Source organism: Haliotis rufescens, unplaced genomic scaffold, assembly GCF_023055435.1.
Source record: "Haliotis rufescens isolate VD_foot unplaced genomic scaffold, xgHalRufe1.0.p SCAF_4, whole genome shotgun sequence".
NCBI classification, from domain to species: Eukaryota; Metazoa; Mollusca; class Gastropoda; order Lepetellida; family Haliotidae; genus Haliotis; species Haliotis rufescens.
Window position 1 is genome coordinate 51845902 of NW_025964112.1, and position 21673 is coordinate 51867574.

The window sequence follows — 21673 nt, forward strand, 5'->3', positions numbered from 1 at the left end:
TACACAACATCAGGTGCCATACATGGTCTACACAACATCAGGTGCCATACATGGTCTATACAAGATCAGGTGCCATACATGGTCTACACAACATCAGGCACCATACATTGTCTACACAACATCAGGTGCCATACATGGTCTACACAACATCAGGTGCCATACATGGTCTACACAACATCAGGCACCATACATGGTCTACACAACATCAGGTGCCATACATGGTCTACACAACATCAGGTGCCATACATGGTCTACACAACACCAGGTGCCATACATGGTCTACACAACATCATATATAAATGACAGATGGTCTGCACAACATTTTGTATGACATCATGACAGATTTCTTACTATCATACTACATACAGTAATAGGCAATATATCAGGGAAGTATATACACAGGAACAAGTATGTTCACTGAAGCCTCCCCTTGATATACCTGTTTTACGCAGTGTAAGTAAACACAATATAGGAACTTTGCAGATCTTACTACTTCAAGGCATACTTAATCACAAATGCTTGACCAAAATTATATTTGAAAAACGGAAATTAGCATAAAATATATGAGCCTGATTAAGGTGATTGTTCGACAGTAATTGTTTAATGCAGTCAGAATAATCAAATTGAAATTATATTTATGCAGTAAATATACCGATCCTATTATTATTTTGTTAGTAGGTTTCATTTCCATTCATCAGAGACCATATATATACCATGTGTTTGCTAGTGCCAGTATGTGAAACTCTCGCTTATCATTTACGTCAGTGGTTTCTTAATGAGATGTACAACATATAAATTATTATGTAAGTAACAGCTAATGTCCTCAATAAAAAATCAAAAAATATGCTGAAACATAAATATGAGCCGGGCCTTTTCACAAGTGTAAACAACTTTCTGATTATGTTGGTATCATTTATTAAATAATAAGAAAAATACATTCTGAAATATTATCTTATTAACTGAATAAAAATAATTCTGAAAAGCTGATATTTGTGTTTTCAGGAAAATGCATCATATGGAAAAACAGAGTTTCAGAGCATATACTTAGACTGGCTTCAGTAAACTGTGATCGGACCACTCAAGTGAAAGGGGAAAAGGAGTCCTTGGCGTTCGCGCATGCTCATGTAAAAACTAGTTACGCGAGGCCGTAACATTTTTGAAAAACAATTACCTGTTTATAACTTTTTATGGTAGATATTTTCATATCTAATATGACTACATTACATGCATATAGTTATACAAATTTTGAATAGCTATATATCATAGTACCAATTAATGTATTCGACTCGCGCGCCGTGGAGAATTCGCGAGAAGTGTCATGGCGTCGTGTTCTTTGTGCGTCTAGACGGTATGTATCCTGGCTGTTTTCCCAGTTTTCTTTGCTCCCTAAATGGTTTTGGTCTTACTCTGTTCGCCACTGTGTCACTAATCAATTGCTAAACTATGTGTCGTGTTTTGCAAGTGATAGCATTGATGGATTTGGAGTAGTGTGCTCGTAAACAAATCACATTTGAAATGCAACAAAGACCGACGAAAAGGTAAAACGTGAAATGACCCGGGATTTTTGTAAGTGTCTAAAATGTAACAGACACAGACACATCCGCCCAACAGATAAAACAGCCCCCAGAAGTGTCGCTTTTAATTTAGTATCCCGAGTTTAATAGTCTCGGTGTTTCTGTCATGTCCTTTCGCACACGCCATTTTTTTAACATAAAATTACGCCGTCTCAGAGTGGATTATGCCTTTATGGTCAGATATTAATTACAAAGCCTCAGCAAGGTCAAAATACATAAAACAGGACAAAACGACTCAGGTAGTTTGTGCCAATTTGAATCCCCAAAAATATATGCGGGCCTTTACTTCGATATTGTAATGGTTTATAGTATACTGCTCTTCTTTTATGTCACATCCACTGGTCTGACTGAGGTCCGATGTTGGTTTTGCATTGGCCTTCACATGAGTGAAAGTTGTTTTGTATCTGTAGATCGTTAATAACTCTGTAATTTGAAGTTTTGAACTGTTTCTTGTATTTATATATTTCTCTTCACTTTTCAGATATGAGACGCATGTAGCCGGCAGATAATAATATGGCATTGCCGAACTATCGCCAGGTTGCACAGTCCTCTCCAGCAGTTCGTAAGTATCTTGTTTAAATTTCCTTTTTTTTGTGTTCCATCTTTGGTACCAGAATAAAATGTGAATAATAGTTAATACAAACTGTGGAATGATACAATAGAATGATCAGTGTTTAGAACTCATGCAAGTAAGAGCAAAACTTATGATAGTCAAAACAGATCTATTATCATCAATAATTTAAGTAAGTCTTTGTTCATGCTGTTAACATACAAAATTTAAACAACTTTCTTGAACATAATGAAGAACGAATAAAGAAGACCTTTGGATGTTTGATGATGTGTTGTAAACACATGGAACACAACAATCTCCTTGCTGATTGAAAACTAAATAAGAGAGAGAGAGAGAGAGTGTTATTATTTGGTTAATTTGACATACCGTATTCAACGTAAAGGCGTTCAGGGCGCTCTCAAAATTAGAAAAAGGGGGCTCTTTTTAGAATATAGTTTTGGTAAGAAGAAAAACAGAGATGAAAGATTGTTAATATTGTGGTTTAGGCTGACAGCCTAACATGATTCAAAAGAAAAGTCTGTGCGTATTATATACGACAGATATATTTTCCAAAATTTACATGCCCATAATTAATGGTGTATATAACATACGAGTGCATATTATGCACGAATAAATGAGTCTCCTATACACTGATCAATCGGAAGGGGGGCTAATGGGGATTGTTCGCTAGCCAATATATTAGTAAATATCGCCGTGGGCGCTTGTTACGTCGAATACGGTATTTGGCAGAAAAGTTTGTAACGATGTTTGGACTATCTAAACTATAACTCCTAAGTTAACTTTCTCCAGAGAGAGGACGGTCAGCACCTGGCACACCATCAGCTTCAGAGAAGGTAGGTCTATTACAGTGTTTTTGATAATATTCCATCAAATTCTTATGAGCCTATCCTAATACATGTTACGGATAAAGATTAATCCCCTGGGGGTAATCCTTGTTATAAGGACCTCATGTATTACAGGTCACAACCACATACAGCTACTAGCTGACTGGGGGACTGTGTGTCCTCCAATCAGTGTTCGAAATTAAGCATGAAAGTCAAGGGATTCTTTTCATTGTTCTTATGTTAATAGTTACAGATTTGGGGGTTCTGTAGATTGATATAATATAGCAGCACACCTCAAGGACCCCAGGACTCCACTTAATTTTGAACACTGCCAAAAGTCACTTCTTTTAAAGAAATACATGACAATAGCTTTACAGACAGATTTATAGCATCTTGTATATAATGATTAGCACAAAAATACCTGAAGACAACAATATGAAATCAGTGACATCTTTGAAGGCATCATTTTCAATTTATTTATTCACCCTTATAACCAAGATTTCAAAGTTGGGTCAGTCTGTATGTTGTATTTCAAATAATTTTTCAATTTCATTTGTGTTTCACCTCCAGGGCTCTGGTGGTAGCCCGTTTATCCAGACCAGTCATGGACATCCCGGCTTTAATCCTACGAAGGTTGGGAAATCGGCCCCTGTGAGTATTACTATTAGAACTATTATCACAATCAAGATACTGACAGGGCTTTTAGACATGTATACCAGATATATATACAGATACTGGCAAGTTTCCATATGCTAATTAACGTAAAGTGTTTGACATGTGTTTGGTGCTTATTGAAGGTAGTAATTGATAATTTTTAAACTTACCCCATCTCACACTATGCATTTCTTCTTTCTTCTTTTGATCCTTATGTGGAAATATGCTAGAACAATGTTTCCAGCTTCTAAAAACATTTTGTCCGATCACATCCCAGCATCACCATGTCACCACCGAAACAAATGTGTATTGTTCTGTAATCCCACCTTAATGCTGGGATAGTGTGAGATAGGATAAGTATATAAATATACAATTTCATGTAAATTTTACAATGTTTGTGAGTAGATGGCAGTAAATGCAGTACAACATATGAAATATGTAAAATATACAAATTGAAAACAATTATTAGAAGTAGCTTCTTGTTGAAACTATTATGAAACAATCTCGTTAAAATCAGATCTTAGTTCTTGTCACCGCTAAATGAAGATCTGAGGACATCCCATTACGGGTCACTTCAGATATCCTTTTATCCGACCAATCAGTGTTGCTTACCAGATCGAAGAAGTGACCATAGTGACTGTCGGAATGTGTTTTCTAATCATGCAACCTCACAAAGGTTTACAAGGGTATTCCAAGCCTGTTACGGACTGTAACCATACCATCAGAATAATCATCTATATTGTGCTTCATGGGATAAACATTTGAAAGTACTGCCAAACAATCTCAATCATCTGTTAGACATTCAGGATTTTTCTTTTGTTCAGCTTTCAAATTTTGAATCGAGAACTTTGTCAAAATATTTTTCAAAACATAGTCTGGAATGGAATTTGCCATTTTGATGTATCGCTGGAAAGCTGCTTTCTGATTGACTAATATTGCCTTCTTGTTAGTCATTTCATTTGTCAGTCAAAGTTTGCAAAAAGTCGCTCTGATGTGACCTGTAATTGTGTCCTGAGATCTTTGTTAAGCGTTAGCAAGCACTTAAGATTACAAAGACAATTACAATTCTATTGTATGACATTCTTCAGTCTTGACAGTACATGGTACCATTCTGTATATTTCAGAGTGACCCTAGGGTGCCGAAACCTCCCAAACCCCCAGACAAGCCTCTCATGCCTTACATGAGATATAGCCGTAAGGTGAGTAGGAAGGTGAGACAAAAACGCGAAAGCGACATTTTTATTTTCGGTTATGTTCATCGCTTCACCGTAGTCCTAGCGGCCGTGCTCAGAAGTTGATTAACAGCTAATACCTGGAGAGGACGGCCTCGGCCTAGAGTACTTGCCGCTGCATGTGTTCCGTTCAACTGTGTTTTGCATGACTGTTTGTACATGCGTTCCTCCATCTCGCATGAGGCCAGGCAATAGGATAAACTATGCAAATCTTGCAATCTCTTCTACAGATGACTTAAGAAGTGTTTTTGTGTCCAATCTCAACTTTCTCATTCAGATGACTTGTTTTGAACATGTTAAACATAATCTAATTATAGAAATACCCCTTCAAAATGACTGCTATGTTGTAAAGATGGTACAGATGTTGATTCTGTTTGAGTGGGATGATATTGCCTGGTCTAGAGTTGGAGGAACCGCATCTTGTTACTTGTGTCACAGTTAGTATTAAACCTTGTTGTAGTTAGTTGATGCTAATACTGGTTGTATAGGCTCTGTTACTTTATGCAATGCATGTAATTTAAGGGTGCAAACCATACATAAAAAGACACTGCTAGATTGAACTCTGAATGCCAGTGTTTATGATCTGCTAGCAGTTACATTCTACCGGCCTAGTTGTCAAGTAGCTGACCCAAGCCAATCACAGATATAAAGCATTGCAAATTGTGAGCTGTCAAATTAAAAAGTGTGTTTGAAATAGAACATTTTGAACAAAGGCCAGTATATCTTGGCATAGGTGCAATTTTTATTGTGTTCCAGTTTTGCTCCCTTAATATTGATGTCCGTGTTAGAGATGTTAGATGCTGGATCATGTTACTGTGTTTGGTATTAATCATACTCACATTGAAATGACCTGTCAGGATGTTTATTATGAAAAGATATTTTGTCAACATTGTGTCTTCTTAAGCAATTTCATTGATCGTTAATGTGTTCATTAATGTTTAGATCCTTCCAAAGGAGCATCCTGGCAAGATTATGGTGACATAATTATACAGCCTGAAACTTTAAAACAATCAAATATTTATGTTGAACTCCTTTAAAGTGGTTTTATTTGAACAAATCTTCATATTGTCTGAGATAAAAAGGATTATCAAGCTGTATGATTCATGTTCACCATCAAACTGTAGTTGAATCATATTGTTGAATTAGGAAAGTTTTTGTGTCATTGATATGTGATCTGTTCATTTGATTTTTTGTTCACCTTGACGTTGTCAGAGTGGGTTTATTTGAACATGTTATTTGTGTTTTATCAGCTGGATAACATGCTTCGCGCAGATTGACAGTAATCAGGTCTAAAAAGTTCAGGACAGATTGTTATCAACACATAAAATATATTACAATTATAAGTGAAGAAAATACTCCACGGTTATGTACCCTATGTTATGAAGCAGCAGGCACGACTAATTCTGAATCATGAGAGTTCTAGAAACAGAACCCATTGAAATTTGCAAATTCATGCTCTTTTGTAGCTACAGTGTTTGTGACAAACTATGGTATATTATGCAGGACATGGTTCTTGAACATGTACAGCACAGAAACTTTGTATGACAATTTGTAAGGCCATCTGTTCTCAAATAATTACCCCCCCATGGGGCCTAGTCGATAGAGTGTCTGTCTGGAGAGCGAGAGGTCGGTGGCTTGATCTTGGATGCACACACACATGCACACACATGCATTCATGCCACTATTAGTCAGCTCAGATAATGACTGATATGTTAATGAGTTCATCATGAAAACCTTCTAATTTCACTGCTGATGCTTATGTTCAGACAGTTGCCTTCTGCTAGCATAATACATATATTATTTCTAAAATATGATATACACGATTCGGAAACACACAAGGGTACTTGTTATTTGAAACATAGTTGATGTTTAACTTAAGGACAGATTTTTGTTTAAAGAAATAACTTTAGAACCCGCACATGAATACAATGTTTTCTCATAGAAATTACAGGGTTTGTCGTGTAGCCTAGTAGCCTTTGTAATTTTAACTGGCCATGGGCCAATAGGCCAGCAATTAAATCGACCCTTGCTCCCCCATTTACCATACACAAATAGTGCCAAATGATTTGCAGCAATGGTTGGCTACAGAAATACCCACTTCCTTAAATTATTGGGAACATTAGTCAATAATTCATTGATTCAGGTGTATGCAGCTTGAAACTAGCTTATGCTCGAGGACTTCATTCACATACCAAATCGCATCAATAACACTATCCGCTATAGGGGTGGCAGGGTAGCCTTGTGGCTAAAGCGTTCGCTTGTCATGGGTTCGTTTGCCGACATGGGTACTTTGTGTGAAGCCCATTCCTGGTGTCCCCCACGGTCATTTAGTTGGAATATTGCTAAAAGCGGCGTAAAACATTCCTCACTTATTCTCTGTAATATGATAAAGATTCATTTTAGACATTAACTATGATATCATAAAGAATAGAATTCAGATTATAAAAATAATATTGAGAAACATGCAGATTAATGAACGTACCCAGTGGGACATTCTGTGGAATAACCTGCTGAAATTGTCAGCTGACACTTTATTGAAATATGTCAAATGATCAGTGACGCTGACCGTAAACATTTCTTTAGGGCTAGTATATGTAGTGAAGAACTGACCATATATATTAAATTAAGATCTACAGGACATTTGGTTGACAGGTACTTGCTTGTTGACCCTGATAACTCATAACAACCTTAATGGTTCTCCATCATTATCTGGGGCATGGGTGGCTCAGTTGTCTAAGGCGCCGCGATTCGCTGTGCAGAGTTGCGTCCCTTGGGCGCGCCAGAAACCTATGATTGTTGGTTCGAATCCCGGTTCGCCCCGATTATGTTTCTAGGTTTGTCAGCACCATACCCGTGCTCGTGGGTTTCACTGAAGTGGTAAACGTCCTAGACCTGCATCATTTCGGGCTTTCCTCCCACATTAAGCTGACATGCTTTAACTTGAATACTGTTAAAAGCGGTGTTAAATCCAACTCACTCACCCACTCCATCATTATCTCTATAACGATAACATATAGCAAAACCTTTAAAAATGGCAAATTTCTACTAGTCCTTATGATACCTTTACTATTGGGCAGTTTGACAAGGACTATAGGACTTGTGCCAACGCTGAGTGATGTAATGGTTTTGATGAACATTTGAGCTACAGGCCTTTTTAGGAACAACATTATGATCACAAAGTAAAATTTCAACTTGATCTAAATGATTTTGTATTGAGATATAACAATGCTATCTTATTTCAGTTTATGAAAAATCAATTCATTACCTTTTGCTCATGAAAGTACATATGTGACCGGCCATGAGATAAGGACCTTGTGGGTGAAAAACCACATTTTGACTTTTCATTATATTTTATGACTACAGCATCTTCGGAACTTGAAGGTTTCAAACTTTGAGTGATGTGTCTAGATATCACACAGGTTGCAAGCACAAATATTGAAGTGTTTATCCTGTGTGAAATGGCCCTCCCACCCCTTAAACATGTAAGACCATCTTCCACCTGCATCATCGTCGTCACGATATGGCTGAAATACTGCCGATGTGATGTTAAATGTTACTCACTCCACCTGCATTATTCCTCTGAAGTCTGGAGTTATCTGCCCCTGGAATGTAATGTCCCGAAAACAGGCATGTTGTTTGGAGTGGATAGTTCAGCAGAACGGAATTGAAATATGATGTTTTCTGCTTAGTCATGTATAACCATGATAACGCATACAATTGTAAGTGTGGCACTTGGACACATGAGTAGACAAAATATGAATATGTGTCCAAAAATATTACTTTAAGAACAGGTTTACATAATCAGGATTGAAAAGAAAAATCCCTGGATGAACAAGATTGTATTGATTAGTATTGTAAGTTACCAATGCTGTGATGAATGGCTATGGTTGATCCCTAGTTCTACAGGCAGGATCTGTTGGGACAGTGTGGGTATATCCCTCTGTATGGGTTCAATTCAAAATGTAGACACCTCACTAGAAACCACTTCATTTCTGGAAATATACAAGTCAAAGTAAGTTAAGGACCACCCAAATATTTCTTATTATGTTACATGAAAGAATCGTGTGGTCCTTAATTTTTTTTGATAAGTATAATTTGTAGGGTATAGACTAAGATTCTGACAAATTTGTATACTATTTAGAAACAAAATACAAGTGAAATAAGATAGCAATGTCATGATAAAGTTTCATCCATTGATGTAAATTTCCTATTTAGTATGATTGTATTTAACTGTGAATTTGTACATTACATATGTAGTATTATCAAAAGTAGGTAATGAATTAGGTAATCATATACTAGTTATGATTACCTAAATATAACCATGCTTACATGTGCTTGCTGTCATATTCAGAATGTATATCATAACATTATGCTCATCCAATCATGTATTTTACATTGTCAGCATAAACCATTTCACAAGACAAGTGTGCAGCAAAAAGCATCACCTTCCACACAGCCAATTAATCTTACTGATAATTTCCATTAATGTGTATTTGTCCTAAAACAGGAATTGGTAACGCCTGTTCTGTAGTATTTCATCACGGAGCATGTTTGTAAATGAGTGTTTTGGACATGCACTGCTTAAGAAATTATTACTTTTAGTAGCTCCATTTATTCTTTATTTGCGAATGAATTTTCATATGTTTTGAGCTTGCTCAATATTTTCAACATGTCGTATGATAATGGAAGCTTAAAGTTTTCCGTGATGCAAGTTGTTGGTGTACGTGGGCTGAGGTGTGGCGTATGTGTCGACATGCGGGCCAGGGTTTCCAGATGGAGTAAGTCATGCCGTAGTTGACCTATTGCAGGTATGGGAGCAAGTAAAGGCCTCCAACCCAGACCTCAAACTATGGGAAATCGGCAAGATTATTGGACAGATGTGGAGAGACTTGAGTGATGTCCAGAAACAAGAATACATGGACGAATATGAAACTGAAAAGGTAGTCAATAGGTTTCTACAAGAAATGTAGAAATAAAATTTGAAAAATAGGGTTTTCCCTGATATTAGTCATCCTTAACTGCCAAAACCATCATTTTAGGTTGTCATTTGTACTGGAAAAGATGTAAGGTGTCATTAAATATTAGGTCAAGGAGCTACTTTATGTCATATTAGACTAAAAGTGCCGATAATTTTGTAAGCAAGGCTGTACATCATCTCATATTTTGAGGTCACGTGTCTGAACAGAGGAGGCATGTGAAGCTTGGATTGACAATTTTTGATTTCAGGCCAAAGAATGTCATTGCTATGATTTATAGCAGTTGAGGTGTTCTGGAAATGGGTTTATACTTCTAGTGAGAAAAGAGCATTGTTTTTTATACATCTTATTACAAAGTGTGGCAGTTAGATATGTTAGGGAGGGGTGGACTACTGCTGTGGGTGAAGTGGGGTGGGTTTGGGTCAATTCTACTGGAACAGCACAGTTTTATCAGATCCTGTTGACATTGCAATTTTGAGATTTCTTTTTCAAAATGTAAGCTTTTTTAAGCAAGTGTAAATACAGGGTCTATCTGCCATTTACTATGAACATGTTCTCACATGATCCTCAATATTTATTACAATTTTTAGCAAGAAACGAGAGCAGTTTGGGAAAGATTTTTTTATATTTTAGTTGGATTTTGCATGTGGTTATGATGGTTTGAGAGGAGATACAAGGGAACTAAAGTTTACTTTGTTGCAAAAATGGGTTTATGTATTTGTCTCTTCCCATGCATTATGTATGAACCACCACTTAATTCCTGCAAATTCTGGCCTACGTGGTGATGGCTTATTTTGATACAGTAAACTTGTTTGTCACTCCAGGCTTCAGCTGCAACAAATATGTCTCTATGTTTTCCTTTGTGTAGCCTTCAACTATGATATGCCTTGCCTACACAAATTGTTTGGCAGTCCTGTGCAGTACAGTTTTCAATGTCTGGGGAAAACCCTATGTATGTTTTAGCTTTTGTTTAATGATAGTGGCTATTTTGTTTTGTTTGGAGTAATGCTTTGGTTAAAAAGTAATCAAATCAGTGTTCACACTGTTACAGAGAGATAATTGTATTTTGATGAATAGATCTCAAGCGTTTGTTAGCACTGGTAATCAAGTTTAATTTCTAGTTAAGGGGAAGGATTTATAAGTCTCCAGGAATGAGCTGATTAAGTAATTTGGGTGGCTGGTGTTCATGGTTTTCAGATGGTGGATGTGATGAGGATGATTTTATCCATTGCAGGTTACGTACAATGAGGCAATGAAGTCCTACCATAACTCCCCTGCCTACCAGGCATGGGTAGCAGCAAAGGGAAAAGGTGAATCTTCCTTCTTTCCATGCATGCTGAATCACTGGACAATAAGGAAACTGAGCAATAATAATGATCATAATAATAATAATAAATGTGCATGCTCAAAGCTTTTCATTATTATCCCGGTTAATAGATCAGTGTGAACTATATATTCATTCTCAACTCCCAGGGGAGTAACAAACTGGGCTGCCTGTGAGGCACTTGAAGGTTCATTCATATCCTTCCTGGTACCCATTCACTGTTGGGTGAACAGAGGCATGTTTTGATCAAAGTCACTTGCCATAGCAGAACTCACATGTGCTTCAGTGTTGGGCAGGACCGAAGGCCTAGACACTCTCAGAAGTCAAGCTGCCGAATATTATGTTACATCTATTTATAATATTCACCAATACTACAGCTGTGTCATTGATCCTGTACCTCATGCTGGTTGAAATAGCTGGTTGGCAATTGGGTTGTCAGACTCCACTAATCACATGGATCGTGCTGTGTTGTTTTCAGTGACTGGTTTGGTTGATCCAGACTCAGTTACTAAGCGCTGACTGCAGCATTGAACATTTACTTCCTCCCTTTGTCAGGGGGCACGGGTGGCCCAGTTGTCTAAGGCGCCGCGATTGCTGTGCAGAGTTGCTTCCCTTGGGCACGCAAGAAACCTACGATTGTGGGTTCGAATCCCGGTTCGCCCCGATTATGTTTCTAGGTTTGTCAGCACCATACCCGTGCTCGTGGGTTTCACCGAAGTGGTAAACGTCTGAGACCTGCATCACTTCGGGCTTTCCTCCCACATTAAGTTGACACGCCGCGATATAACTGTAATACTGTTAAAAGCGGCGTTAAACCCAACTCACTCACTCACTCACTCCTCCCTTTGTCTTTGAGGTCTGTGAAGTAGTTGAGTCTGGACCAGACAAGACGTGGATGATAGGGATACTCTGGACCACACCTGTGGGGATTCCTGGTTACAATTTGGTCCCCAGCAACTTACGTTGTATGTGAGAAACAGCAATGGATGGGGTGGTCAGGCTGTGACCTGGTTGATCTGTGTCATCTTACCCTTAAGAAGTGTATCATTTCTCTTAAGATCAATCACTGGATTGGCTGCTCCATATGTTATTATTTACAGTCCATCATAATTTTGCTAGAAATATTACTGAGTGAATTGTAAAATGCCATTTTCAAAACCTATTTATGGCCATTATGGCTGTGTTTGTTCAATATGTTATAATATTTGGTATTTATATAGTTTTAGCAGATGTTCCATTTCTTGTCAATAATTTAATTTGTATTTCTCTCTTTTTGAAATTCTTCTCCCATGAAATTGCCAGCATGAGGTAGCTGAACTTCCTGGCATATTTTAGGGTCAGTTTTTAGTCCCCAGTATTTATGCAGTCCGTTGTGTGTCCATCTGTGCAAGATGTTGTTTCTGGACCAGATCTTAAAAAACCGTACAATATTTATTCACAAAACTTGGTACATAGATAAGTCCAGTGGGGAACTGGTGCCTTTTGATAGTTTGGGATTTTTGAAGTTTTGACAACAATTTTGACTTCGGCAGAAAATGGCAGTAATGCTCATTTCTGGAGCATATCTTGAAAACCATACAATGTTTCTTCACCAAACTTTGTACACTGATAGACCTAATGGTGAACTGGTGCCTTTTGATGGTTGGGGGTTTAAACAAAATAAAAAAATCATGTTTCCATAGCAACGACTTTGACTTAGACTGAAAATGGCAGTAGGGCTCGTTAGGGCTGTACAATATTTCTTCACCAATCTCAAAAATAGGTCTACTTGTTAACTGGTGCCTTTTGGTTTGCGGTTTTTATAATAAATGTGTTTTCAGTTTCCATGGCAACAAGTTTCATGTATTTGTACACAGACTTTGTCCTCTTGTCAATCATTGGAGTAGTATCCAGTCCTGTGTAGATGCATTAACGTTCAAGTGTTAGGAAGCTGTCATGTATGTTTCAGCCACTGAAGCCGCTGCTCTGGAAGAGGAGGAATCGCGGGCCGAAAGAGCCACTGCTAGCTCTCGGCAGTCGGTAAGAGTAATGGTCTCTGCTTTATTTTTTGATTCTAACAATTCCAACATAAATTTAATAGAGGCAAATTCATTTAAGTGGATTGAAGTTTTCTTTCTGTTAAATGCCAAGTTTTATTCATTTTTATGAAGTAATTGATTCTGGTAACTTGCTGCATGTGATTATTATTTTTTCTATTAACATAACTTGCTCATTGACATGCAGTCAAGAAGAAGTCACATGACTAGAGGATCATCTTAGAGAGTTGGAGTTCAATATGTGTTATTCTTTCAGAATTCTAAGAACGTGGACATGCCGAGAATCAGCATTCAGCCTGCAGAAGATGAAGATGGTGTGTATAAAGACTCAAAACACTGACTGACTCTCCTTCTGACATACATCGTCAATTCTGACATTGTGCTTTGTTGAAGGGACAACCTACATGCAGCAGCAAAAATGAATTCTTGGTCACTTGTACTCATAATGCTTTTGATAAATATTTTTCAAGATGTTATTTTGTATACCATAATTATTTTGATCTGTCTGTAGGGAAAGTGATGTTTTTTTAGTTTGAAATTATTTAATTGGTTCTACTATGTTATTCTGTTATTAGATACTGCATTGTTTTGATTATATACCTTATAACATAGATTACAATGACTTGGTGTGGTGTCTGTATGGTTGCATGTGGTATCTGAGTTACAGTTTAACCTTATTTTGAGTTAGATTGTGTAAACTTCCTTTCCAGACTTGGATGATGGTTTCTCGGTGAAGCATATAGCTCATGCTCGTTATCAGCGCAATCATCGGCTCATCAATGAGATCTTCAGTGATAGTGTGGTGCCTGATGTTCGGACAGTGGTCACTACAGGCAGAATGAGTGTGCTCAAGAGGCAGGTCCAGTCTCTCACAATGCATCAGGTAGACTCTTAGAACTATTTGGGGAACGGAAAGGTCCCCAGTATGTCATGGTTGTTGAAACAGGCAACTTGCTGCTGTCCTGTGATATTGCTGTAATACTGATGACTGTAAGATGAACCAAGAGTCATTCCCTCCCTCCCTCCCTCCCAATGTAGCCACTCACTCACTCCCTCCCTCCCAATGTAGCCACTCACTCACTCCCTCCCTCCCAATGTAGCCACTCACTCCCTCCCTCCCTCCCTCCCAATGTAGCCACTCACTCACTCCCTCCCTCCCAATGTAGCCACTCACTCACTCCCTCCCTCCCAATGTAGCCACTCACTCACTCCCTCCCTCCCAATGTAGCCACTCACTCACTCCCTCCCTCCCAATGTAGCCACTCACTCCCTCCCTCCCTCCCAATGTAGCCACTCACTCACTCCCTCCCTCCCAATGTAGCCACTCACTCACTCCCTCCCTCCCAATGTAGCCACTCCCTCCCTCCCTCCCTCCCTCCCAATGTAGCCACTCACTCACTCACTCCCTCCCTCCCAATGTAGCCACTCACTCACTCCCTCCTCGCTCAAGTCACTCCCTCACTCACTCAATCACTCTCACTCACTCACTCACTCACTCACTCACTCACTCACTCACTCAAGTCACTCCCTCACTCACTCCCTCTCACTCCCTCACTCACTCCCTCACTCACTCCCTCCCTCACTAAGTCACTCCCTCACTCACTCCCTCACTCACTCAAGTCACTCCCTCACTCACTCACTCCCTCACTCACTCACTCACTCCCTCACTCACTCAAGTCACTCCCTTACTCCCTCACTCACTCCCTAAGTCACTCCCTCACTCACTCCCTAAGTCACTCCCTCACTCACTAAGTCACACCCTCACTCACTCCCTCACTCACTCCCTCACTCACTCAAGTCACTCAAGTCACTCCCTCACTCACTCACTCACTCACTCCCTCACTCACTCAAGTCACTCCCTCACTCACTCCCTAAGTCACTCCCTCACTCACTCCCTCACTCAAGTCACTCCCTCACTCACTCCCTCACTCACTCACTCACTCACTCACCCACTCACTCAGAATAGTCATGAGTCTTGACATGTGTCATGAATCATTTGTTACTGAAACTGCAGTTGAGGCAATCAACTGAGTTGTCTGCAAAATTGCAGCAGATAAGTAGTAAGGATTTGACAAGGCTTTATAGTGAGTTAGTGAGTGAGTATGGATTTACACTGCTTTTAGCAATATTACAGTAATGTCTTGGCGAGGGACACCAGAAATAGGCCTCTCATACTGTACTCATATGGAGGAATCGAACCCAGACCTGCAGCCTGACGAGTGAACGCTTTAACCACTAGGCTTCCCCACTGGATTTTTAAATATTAGTAACTAAAATGATCTTTGGTTCTTTGTGTGACTTGTGTGATTGTGTTTTCATACTCTGGTGGCTTGGATTGCTGCTCATGCTATCAACCACTGGATTATTTAATTGCTACTGGAATATTGCTGACTGAAATGGAATTTTTTGTGTTGCAGAAAAAACTTGAATCAGAGTTACAACAGATAGAAGAGAAACATGAAGCCAAGAAAAGGAGATTCTGTGAGTCCAGTGAAGGTTTCCATGAAGAGCTCAAAAAGGTTGGTACTGGTCAATATTTTTCAACAAGTCTTGCCTGACATCATATACAGATCTTGAGATGATGCCTTTTGTGGATTTTTTTGGCGTTTTTATTTTTCTCGATTTCCATGGAAACATTTTGGATGTAGTCTCAAAACGTGGTGGTGGATTTCGTTTCCGGAGCACAATTTGAAAACCATGAAAGACTTTTCATTCAAAGTTGGTACATGAATTAACCAAGGGCTGAAGTGATACCATTTTTTAATTGAGGAATTTTTCAAAATTTGATTTTCCCCTGGTTCTATGGAAACACTTTAGACTTAGTGAAACAGAGTTAGTTGGTTGTCAATGGAGCACAACTGAAATAAAATATTCAACATTTTTTATCCAAACTTGGTACATGTATTAATCAGGGGTTGAAGTGGTGCCTTTTGCTATTTAAATATGAAATACTTTGTCCTGTTTCCATGGCAACAAGTTTGACTTTGACTGTGTTCATAGTGATGTGTTTGTCCAACCATATCTCCAAAATTAATAGGTATTCTTTCATGACACTTTACACAAAGACCAGGTTGTCAAATGGTGCCTTTTGCTACTTTGGGCTGTTTAGATATTTTAATTTTTCTGTTTCCATGGCAACAAGACTGACTTTGTCTCTGTACATTTTGATATGTAACTGACATAGAAATACAAAGTTCCAAATCCCAATTTCCATGGTATAGTTTTGATAGCTGAATAACTACTCTTGTATACGGACAGACAGATCAGATAGAAATTCTCTCATCAAGTTTTCTTTCGAATTTATATCGGGGCTAGGTCATTTGTCATCTTCCGGTGACTTTTGGCACAGACCTATGGTTATACAAATCTGTGCTTTTGGTTAATTCCTTCCGATACGTTTCAATTACTTTCGAATATGATTTGAACTGTTTATGTGTGGCTTTGACATGTTGATAAGATTAAGATGAAAATGTCCAGGGTAGGGTCATGTAGTATTTCAGTCTGCCATGATAAGCCAATGATCATGACGATGGTCTTTATGTTTTGGCTAGCATCTATTGAAATGATATCGAAAGCTGTGTTGTAGTAGAAAGGTTCTGATGCTGACTGTAAGGTGATGCTTATGTTTTGTAGTTATGTGAGAACAAGCCCCAGGTGACTGAAGACATGTTCAATGGAATGATATCAAAGGCACGAGAGGACATGCGTCAACGGCATCAACAACTCATTCAGCAACAGGAAGAAGAGAAGAAGAAGCAGCAGCTGCGTGATGAAGAGAAAAAGAAGAAGGAGGAAGAAGACAGAAAGAAAGAAGAAGAAGAGAGGGAGAAATCTCAAGAGGAACAGATGGACGTTGATCAGGCTGTGAAAGAGGCTGCACCACAGGTCATCCATCCATCCATCCATCCATCCATCCATCCATCCATCCATCCATCCATTCATTCATTCATTCATTCATTCATTCATTCATTCATTCTATTCCATTTATTTATTTATCTATTTGTAAATTAATATAACTGAAATATAGTTGAATTTATTTATTTACTTATCATGTTCATTCATTTATTTATTTATATATTGTTTGTAAAATTTATATAACTGAAATTTAATGGTTGTGAGTGAAATATATTTTTTAGTTTCATTATCTTGGACCATGTGATTATTTTACAGCCGACAGTTAATGGCACGGACATGAAACCAAAAGAAAATGGAATGGACACAACCCTTGTATGTATAACAACAAGCCTTTCACACAAGCTGCAGGATTAGATTCATACTAGCATGTCCTGCATAAGTTATCTCATGACATATCGTGGTCATCATAGTTAAATTACCTAATATATTGAGAATTTCACCCAAGCGACTTTTAATATCAAATATACAACTAAAACAAAGAGGCATGACAAATTAATTATCATAATATGAAAGAATCGGTTGGTTCTTCGCTTTTTTTAAGTAATTATGTATCAATACAAGTCAATAAAAGTTAAGAGCCTTTAAACGTTTAATGACAAGTTTTTGATATACCGTATTCGGTGTAATAAGCCCCCAGGGAACTCTCAAAATTAGAAATAGGGGGCTCTTATTAGAATATTATTTCGGTGAAAATAAAACAGAGTTGAAAGATAAATTTCGTGGTTTATGCTGACAGATATATTTTTCCAGAATTTAATTGCCCATAATTAAGGGTGCATATAACACACAAGTGCGTATTATACACGAATAAATAGGTCTTGTGTACATTGATCAATTGGAAGGAGTTCTAATTGGTATTGTTCACTAGCCAATATGTTAGCAAATATCGCCGTTGGCGCTTATTAGAGCGGGGCGCTTATTATGTTGAATACGGTACTTCATATTATGAGACACTCGGGTGAGATTCTTTTTATCATCCAGTATAATTTTTAGCACGTTTTTAGTTTGTAAACATCATCAACCAGTGTCTTGGGTGTAAAAAGTACAGAAAACCAGCTTCAGTGGCAGAGAGATTAGTGATCTCACTTGATTGTGAAACCATGGTAACTGACATCTTCCTGAGGCAAGGGAGTTAACTGACTATTAAAGTCCAGTTTCCACCCTTGCCGAACTAGGCTGGTATTATGGAGTTACATTTGGGCTGGACTAAAGAGTCTATGCATAGTCCAATCAAAATCGGGCACTGAAGTTGAAATCCGGTTCGTAAGCTGTCATGCAGATTTCGGTTGATTGCAGGATTTGCAAAGCATGTGCACCACCAACTCATTGTCAACAGATAATTTCAGTCTTTTCATGTTTCTAATCAAGGTGCTCGCGTGATTTGATGCACTTCGCGATGTAAGACCCGTTTTATCACAATATAGATCTTGATTATCGATCAGATCGTTTTGACTGGGCGCCACTGTTTTGTTTGAAACAAATGCAAGTGATATGAGAGGTGGAATCTGACTGGTCCATAGGAGAGGCTTAGAAGGGACATAACTTGTAATAACCACTGGTGGCGCTATAATCGAGCCCAGGAATTCCAACCTATTTCAGCAAGGGTGGAAACTGGACTTTTAAAGTCAGTTAACTCCTTGCCTTGGGAAGATGGGTAACCGATGACATCACAATGTTCTGCAATGCATTGTAATGTAGTTTCATTGCTGGATATCTCCTGGGAGCTATTGCTTGATCTTACCCAAGCTCCGTGCTCGGTTTCTCCAAAGTGGTAACTGTCTGAGACCTGCATCACTTGCGGCTTTCTTTCCACATTAAGCTGACACTTAACTGAAAATACTGTTAAAAGCGGTGACTCCAGATGGTGACAGTGACTCTGTTTCATTCTCCAGATGGTGACAGTGACTATGTTTCTGATTCCAGATGGTGACAGTGACTGTTTCAGATTCCAGATGGTGACAGTGACTGTTTCAGATTCAAGATGGTGACAGTGACTTTATGTTTCAGACTCCAGATGGTGACAGTAACTCAATGGATGTAGAGGAAGCTAAACCTGCAGATGCCACCAACACCGAGACGAACAAGGTAGGTTCTTGTGTGTACAATGTGTGTACACTGTCAAAGTTCCATTATCATAATCGTGGTAAAAATTGGTGCTAGGGAAGTGATTCTATATCTTCACATTAACTGTTATTCCAGGTACCAGTTGAGCCAGACAGCACAGTTCCTAGTCAATCAGCTGCTCCAGTATCACCAGCTGCAGCAGCAGCAGCAGAAGCTGTGGAGTCGGAAACACCAGCAACAACAGGGCCCACTGAGGTGCAAGACACACCCCTAGCCACTGACTCTACAGGTAAGATAGCACTCTAGGGGAGGAGGTTTGGGGCGATCTCTAAGATGAATCAGTAAATACAGTAGAACACGGATATAACAAACACGGATAGAGCGAACAAACGGATACAACGAACTGTTAAAAAATCCCCCGATTCATCTCCTACGTGATATCATATAAACTTTACGTATATAACGAACTCTCTACAGCGAACTAACGGATACAGCGAACTGATATCTGATCACCAACAAGCCCATCTATCACTAATTAGTGATGTGTATAGCGAACTGAGAAATCTTACTCAGTGTCAAGTGTCACTGACAATTGGCTGTACGCAATCAGCGGTGAATCAACACAATCGCGGCGAATCAACACAATCAGCGGTGATTGATCAACCTTGTTATACTTAAATGAATGTTATGAAATGTTATGAATTGAATGCTATGAATTGATCACTGCTAATACAAGTCAATGCTGCAGTTACGTGTTTTGTGTTTTGTTTTATCCAAGATGGCGGACATTTCCGTGGGAAAACGTCTATAACGAACTGATTTCTCCGGTCCCTTTTAGTTCGTTATATCCATGTTTTACTGTATAGAGAGAATGGGTGAAACCCTGTAAGTTTAAACTTTGTTAGTATGTTAAAATCTAACAGTGTCTTCACAGTGTAATAAATATGTAATATGTTGTGAGTATAATGACACATACCATGTTACGGCAATGATGATGTGAATTCTATCCATAATGGTGAGTCTGCATGGAGAGTGGAAGGTCGGTGCTTCAATTCTGGGCCACGTCATACCAAAAGATGGTACTTGCTGTACCTCCATTGAACTGGGCATTACACTAGGCATTAAAAAGAGGGGCGGTCGGGTAGCCTACTGGTTAAAGCGTTCGCTCGTCACGCTGAAGATCCGGGGTCGATTCCTGACATGGGTACAATGTGTGAAGCTCTTTTCTGGTGTCCCATGCCGTGATATTGCTGGAATATTGCTAAAAGCGGCGTAAAACCATACTCACTCACTCATTAAAAAGGATAAGACAAGAACAGGTTATCTTATTCAGTATAATGTCTGAGTGGGATATCAATGTTAAGATGAGGCATGGTATCTCACTAGGCTAGCACTATAAAACCAGCATTAGTCCAGGCTAGTATAAGTAATAACTTTTATGACACAGTGCATGTTATGATAATCCAGATGTATGTCAATAATTGTGAAAGCTTGTGAAATAAATGTAACTGTTCTACACATATATTTTTATTGATTCGTTCTTGACGCATTTGGAAAATAAATTGTGTCATGTTCCTCATTCAAGTGATTCTTCATTTTCAGATAAGCCTGAAGAACCATCCGATTCTTCTCAGCCGCCCATAAGCTCAGAACAAGATCAAAAGGAGGCATCTGAGCCACCAGTTAAGGAGACGGAAATGGCGAAAGAAGCTGGCCCAGAAGAAGAAAAAACTTCCATGCAGCTATGACCTGCAACTTAGAATCTAATTTCAATGAAGTAATCTGTTACCATTAATTAATTTTGTTGTTGTGCTAAAACAGTATTCTTTGGTACATATTTCTTGGAAGAAAACGTTTTGGGATTGGGTATAAAAATAAAACTAAGGTAGAATTATGAATGTTTGAAGTAAAAATCATGTTTATATGCATACTGTTTTAATTTCGAAATGAGTATTGAGCGATTGAAAAGACTGTTCCAGTCTTATTTATTAAGAAATTTTTGGGTCTGAATGTAATTGACTATGTTATAATTTACCTGTTTGTCCTAGTTTTATCCATGTTATCTGAGGGTGTATTTTCATACCGTTGTGATGATGGTCGTTTTATTGTCTGCATTTTCATACCATTTATATCACATGTCATATATCATGCTAGAATAAAGTGTACGCAAACTAGGTCATGCTTGTTATTTGTATTATATTTACATGTCAGTGAATATGTTTGATGTTAAAACAGTGATTGTGAAGGAGAAAATACAGGGAATTAACGTGTCCACAAAATCATGAAGAGTTAAGGTTTGTAGGAACATGTGTATGTGAAGGAGATGGATTCTGGAAATACTCTGTAAAAGTGGTCAGCAAAGTTTCTCAGCATATTTAAATCATCTAAACTGCTGTACAAAAGGAAGTATGCATATTCCTGTAGAGCAAGTTAAGCATACATACATACGCTCATGTCACCTCTCTTTATGAGGAAAGGGGCGGTCGGGTAGCCTAGTGGTTAA

The 21673-nt window shown here is 38.5% G+C and overlaps 1 protein-coding gene across 3 annotated transcripts; it reads left to right on the forward strand.

Annotated features, from left to right (window-relative positions):
• The first annotated feature begins 1295 nt into the window (after positions 1-1295).
• LOC124150771 (SWI/SNF-related matrix-associated actin-dependent regulator of chromatin subfamily E member 1-like) lies at positions 1296-21344 on the forward strand. Of its 3 annotated transcripts, none has more exons than XM_046522825.2 (16): positions 1296-1348; positions 2056-2136; positions 2935-2978; positions 3540-3620; positions 4748-4834; positions 9664-9795; positions 11066-11141; positions 13104-13186; positions 13448-13505; positions 13902-14074; positions 15609-15710; positions 16825-17076; positions 17362-17418; positions 19114-19191; positions 19306-19459; positions 20773-21344. In XM_046522825.2, the coding sequence occupies exons 2-16, from the start codon at positions 2088-2090 to the stop codon at positions 20916-20918; spliced, it is 1572 nt and encodes a 523-aa protein (XP_046378781.2). In that variant the 5' UTR covers positions 1296-1348; positions 2056-2087; the 3' UTR covers positions 20919-21344. The 3 variants fall into 3 exon arrangements, with proteins under 3 accessions (XP_046378781.2, XP_046378792.2, XP_046378801.2); XM_046522836.2 differs by having other exon boundaries at positions 13104-13174; XM_046522845.2 differs by having other exon boundaries at positions 4748-4822.
• Positions 21345-21673: the final 329 nt, after the last annotated feature.